Here is a 5,111-nt window from a genome sequence, read left to right as displayed (position 1 = left end):
TGTGTGTGTGTGTGTGTGTGTGTGTGTGTGTGTGTGTGTGTGTGTGTGTGTGTGTGTGTTTGTGTGTGTGTGTGTCTGAGAAAGTAAGAGAGTCTCTGTGTGTTTATAATAAAATAGAGATGGGTCAGCTGGAGGCTGTTGACCTTGTGGGCAAAGAGTAGGGAACACAGTGACAAGAAAACAACAAGAAAACATGAACTGTACATAGTCTACCTATCATCACCAATCTTTCTCTCTAGGAGGAGGGACTTTTCCAGAGAACTGGAGCAGACCTATTGACGGGATACTGTATGGTGTGGTAATGAGATGATTTGTCACACAGTTTACGGCAACACCAGATGTAAATAGAAGCATGTGGAGAACAGGATGGCTTACAGATGACAGAGGGCAGATCTCCAGATGTGTGAGTGCACGTAAACACGAACAACCATGGTACATATGCAGAGAAAGAGAGTAGAGGTGGTTGATACATGCACAAGGTTACAGGTAATAACTACCAAATGTGAGGTGAGGTGCAAGTGAGGAAACACCTGGAACTAATTAGACATGTAACACAGGTAAACCTTGACTGTTTAGCACACAACAGGTCACTCTTACGCAAAGTACATATAATAAGTCCGGCATTGCCCCTTCACAATAAGAACAACCTAGGAGCTAGCAAGCTAACGTTACTCTCTGAAAAAGTTTTGACGGGAATTTCAACCATGCATTAAGGCAAGCCTACTTTTTTTCTTCTTCTTTGAATGGTTGTAAAGATTTAAGAAGAATATTGTTACAACATTGACTATCTAACTGGGTCGTATCAGGACCGATTGGCGGGAGTTACTGCGGTGAACCAGTGCAAATGTTCCACCAAAGCAAGTTGCCTCCAGAGACTGTTTAACAGAAGCACTGTTGCTGCATTCAGAGCTTAGCACCCCCCAAGATGATTGTGATTGGTTTAAAGAAAGGCAAACAACCCAAAGTGAATACCTTCGGTGTATCTGGGGTGTAGCCAGAATCTTCTCCACAGCGCTGAAGATACATCTGGCAATGTGAGACTAAAGCTACTCAGCTAGGAAGGCAAACAGCTGTTATCTGCTATTAATTTACAGTATGTCATACATTTTAGAATCCACAGTACTACAGATTGTTGGCATGCTAGCTCCACCTTGCCTCAGTTTTCCCCCTACATACGAGGTTAGATAACCGCTGAGATGAACCCATTCGCCAGATCCCCTTGGCCTTGCCTTATCCGACCTCTCCCTTCCTGGGCAGCCCAGATGGAAATCTCTGTCTAACAACCAGTCAACAACAACACATCAGACAGTCACAGTAAGGCTATTAAACAACACCCTGCTTCTTTCTGTAATCAATCTTGAATTCAGTTTAACATATCTTTCCGTAGAACCATCTGTTTTCACTGTTTGCTGTTGCAAAATCTGCCCACCATTTTCTTTTAAAAAAGGAGATAATGTGAAAAATGATATGGTCTGATAGCCTTTTAGTGACTTAACATTTCTTATATTTGAAATAAATAATAATAATGTCTACAGAGGTGGTCAGGTTGAGTCAGTGGTTGAGCAAGTGCATGTACTGAGAGGATTATGCCTCAACGCGGGGGTCCAGGGTTTGAATCCGACCTCTGACGATTTTTGGCATGTCACCCTTTCTCAATTAGCTGTCCTGTCAAAAATTAAAGGTGGAAAAGCTCAAAAATATTCTTAAACAATGTCTACAGAGAAATATTTTCTCTTCAGCCCTTTTTGTCTCTCGTTTCCACCGCGGTGCCGCGGAGGAGATTCTTGCTTTTTACTCCTTACATTTTGCAAAATAGGCTCATCGCTTTAGTTTTGTACAAAAGGTAGTCTATCATGTGTGATGGTGAGTGCATTTCATGAGAAGAGCGCTGACACTGCAAGCGGGTGCGCACGCCACAATTATATTGTTTTGGCTGATTACTTTTGCAGATGACAGTTTTCACGGGCTGAATGCATTATTGCATGTTTAAATGGATAGAGGTGTGCGGGAGACCTTCAGGATCCCGCGGAGAAGAAAACCAAAGCTAGCAGGGCAATTTTGGGGCAGTATTTGTCTGCCTATGAAGAAAGAGTTAGAAACCCTTGTGGATGGCATATTTTTTCACTTCTTACAGTTTGAATTAAGGATTTATCTCAACATTTTCATTTGAATAACGTGTGTTTTATGATAAGATAACAAGGTAGTTAACAGGGCTGTAGTACTCGAGTCCGGTCTTGGACTTGAGTCCGGACTCAAGACCGTTTTTCTATTGTCTGGGACTTGTCTCGCACTCGCAAGTATTTGGTCTCGGACTTGTCTCGGTCTTTGCCACTGGTCTTGCAGATATGGCTTTGGTCTTGACCGAGTCCAGGTGTCTTTATTATGTTGATAATCACATTGGAGGGAAAGTGAAACCAAAAATGATTGTCTTGATACTGTCATGCATAATACCTTTTTTCTGTCCTGGACTCGGTCTTGACTCGGACTCAAACCTTTTTGGACTCGTTCTTGTCTTGGACTCGAACCTCTTTGGACTCGGTCTTTACTTGGACTCAACTAGTCCTGGTCTTGAACTTGCCTTTGACTCGACTAAGGTGGTCTTGACTACAACCCACTTCAACTCAGAAGGTGTGTGGTTGTATTTTCCTGTTTAGGTGAAAGAAAATGTCCTTTCTTGACTATTGTGAGTTCATTTGGTTTATGAAAAAGCTACCAGAGCTTAGCGAAGCTGCTCGAGCAATGCATTATGGTATAAGTAGGCACAGCTGCCAGGGCTCTGCGAATAGAAGAACTTTTTTTCTCACTCAATATAGACACACTGGAGAATGCTTCAACGGACTACATATCCCATCAATACTGACTTGACGCCCACAGTAAAGGTGCCAGATTCTCCCTATTTCAAAGCCGTCCTTTCATTCCGGAACGCGTCCTCAGGGCTCTCCTCTCCAAAGATAAAAGACCAGAGGACGGAGCGAGGCTAGAGGAATGAGGCTCGTCTTTGCCACATGCCTTCACCCTTGGCTATCTCTCTTTTGCCTGCCAAGGCTCCCTGCCTCAGCCTCTACCCCCTCTTCTTCACCTTGGCCTCGGCTGGCATTCTCCCCCTCTGCATCCCTCTGTCTATTCATTTCACCATCCTCTCCATCAATGCTCCTTTCACAGAGGCAGCAGCGTGGGGTTTGAGCAAGGCTTGCAGCTCTTTCCGAGGAATACAACTGAGTGGCATTCACATTAGCAGACATGTCGAGACTTCTGCCCTCACAGAGCCACCGTCATGCGTCTTTTCACACCTCACTGGCTTGAGATTATCTTCTAATTGGCTTTGATGAGGATTAACATGTTATTCCTATAGTCCAGTGCAGTAACATTAATATACAAACAAAGATCTGACCCAGTAAGCAAGATTAGTGGTTCAGCTACTGGGTAAGACCTTGAATTATGGTCATGGTAATGGCTGGTAATGACTGCACATTTAATAAGCTACAGAGCAGGTAGTGATCCCACGGTCAACTTCAAATTATGTTGTATTCCTGCAGTGATCAATACGGATTGATTTACTGAGTAGAGATTTTAATTAATATAACGAAATTAGGTCTTATGTCAAGATTTACTGGAATGGGAAACATTCAACTCAATCAACGAATATGACACATAAACCACCTATGCTTATTTATATAATGGAAGCTTTTCATGTCTTACAAGTAGCCTCATCATTTCCAGTTATGTTTTAGTTTTCTCACATTTATCCTGTTCTTCTTAAGACAAAACCATAGATGTAACCTTCCCATAGTTACCACAGTTTACTTAATGTTTTGCACATTAGGCCTCATTATGTTCACATAACCCTAAGAACTTTACAGTTTCCTTCATCACATCTGATAAAATTTTAAATGTGGCGCACATTTGAACTAATTTACAGAAAAAAGGCATTATGCAAATTAATGTTTTCTGTTTCCTTTGCACTTTTATCGCAATGGTAATATCAACACATCAAAAAAACGTTTTTCATAGTTTCCAGTGTTGTACCCACTTCCACTGTCTTTGTATGCGCTAATTGAAAATGCACATAGACAGAAAATACACCTTTTATGGTGGATGGTAATCACCTGTTCAGTGGAAAATAAAGAAATCATATCCTCTGTCCCAGCTGATAATAACACTTTAAATACTTGCCCTGACTGTGTCACAACTGATTCTTCATTTTGTTTGGAGTCTGAAGAAATGGAAACTGTAAAAGTGAATTCTTACCTTGGCCTCACACTTCCTGTGGGTGGCTGTCTTGCAAACTAAGAGAAATGAGAAAGCAGGGAGGAAACAAGAGAAAGACGTCAAAAAGATAGTATATAGTACAAGTTTAGTCTACATATAAAGTAAGAAGATAAACAAAGTAGAAAAGTAAACTAAAATGCATTTTTTAGCTTTCGGACTCAATCCTGCAGCAGTCTGTAGACGCATCAGGATATTATCCCCATAACTGGCACGTGTACTTCTTCTGTCAGATGGCCTGTCCAATGTTGCTTCAAGGATGAAATGACACTACACTACGTGACACAGCTGGTGGGTGCTGCCCTTTATTCATTCATATTCACACATCCTGCTGCCATTCTAACCTGTCATGACATTGGTTACCATGTTAGCCCGGTTCTTCAGAGTCACTTAGTGAATGACCAAGCTATAACTACAACAACGACCACACTTGGAACATTTACCTCTGCAGAAGGAGCCAACGTTGTCGATGTTCTGACGGCACACGCTGCACTGCCGCTTCTTCTTAAAGGTTTTTTCCTTGAAGACGTGGGGCTCTCCCTTCCCCCCCTGCATTCACACACAAACAAGGGAAAATTAGATTCACATTCAACTTGATAAAGGACCAGACGTGGCTACCGCAGTCTGTGGAGCTGCCTACCCTCAGAAACAATGCACGAATCCTTGTTTGAGTATGATTTGGTCAACCCTCTATGCACTTCCATCTGACAAAATATGACCCAGAAGCACAAAGAGATTGGGCTTCCCCAACTCTTTTCACAATTTATTTTTAGGAAAACAAAGTAGTGGCTTGTGAGTTAGTGGATATATATATATACATATATATATATATATATATATATATA

At 41.8% G+C, this 5,111-nt stretch overlaps 1 protein-coding gene across 7 annotated transcripts in view; it reads right to left on the bottom strand.

The window, feature by feature from the left end:
• tns2a (tensin 2a) overlaps window positions 1-5,111 on the bottom strand; it is a 57,320-nt gene that overhangs the window by 33,713 nt on the left and 18,496 nt on the right. For all 7 annotated transcript variants that reach the window (XM_034875907.1, XM_034875908.1, XM_034875905.1 and 4 more), the window contains exons 2-3: window positions 4,710-4,815; window positions 4,249-4,286 (exon numbers count right to left, since the gene is read on the bottom strand). In XM_034875907.1, coding sequence (XP_034731798.1) covers window positions 4,249-4,286; window positions 4,710-4,815 — 144 coding nt within the window. The remainder of the gene's footprint in view (window positions 1-4,248; window positions 4,287-4,709; window positions 4,816-5,111) is intronic.

This window comes from Etheostoma cragini, chromosome 7 (assembly GCF_013103735.1).
Source record: "Etheostoma cragini isolate CJK2018 chromosome 7, CSU_Ecrag_1.0, whole genome shotgun sequence".
Lineage (NCBI taxonomy): Eukaryota > Metazoa > Chordata > Actinopteri > Perciformes > Percidae > Etheostoma > Etheostoma cragini.
Note: the sequence above shows the minus strand (reverse complement) of the source record. Positions and strands in the feature narration are given on the sequence as shown.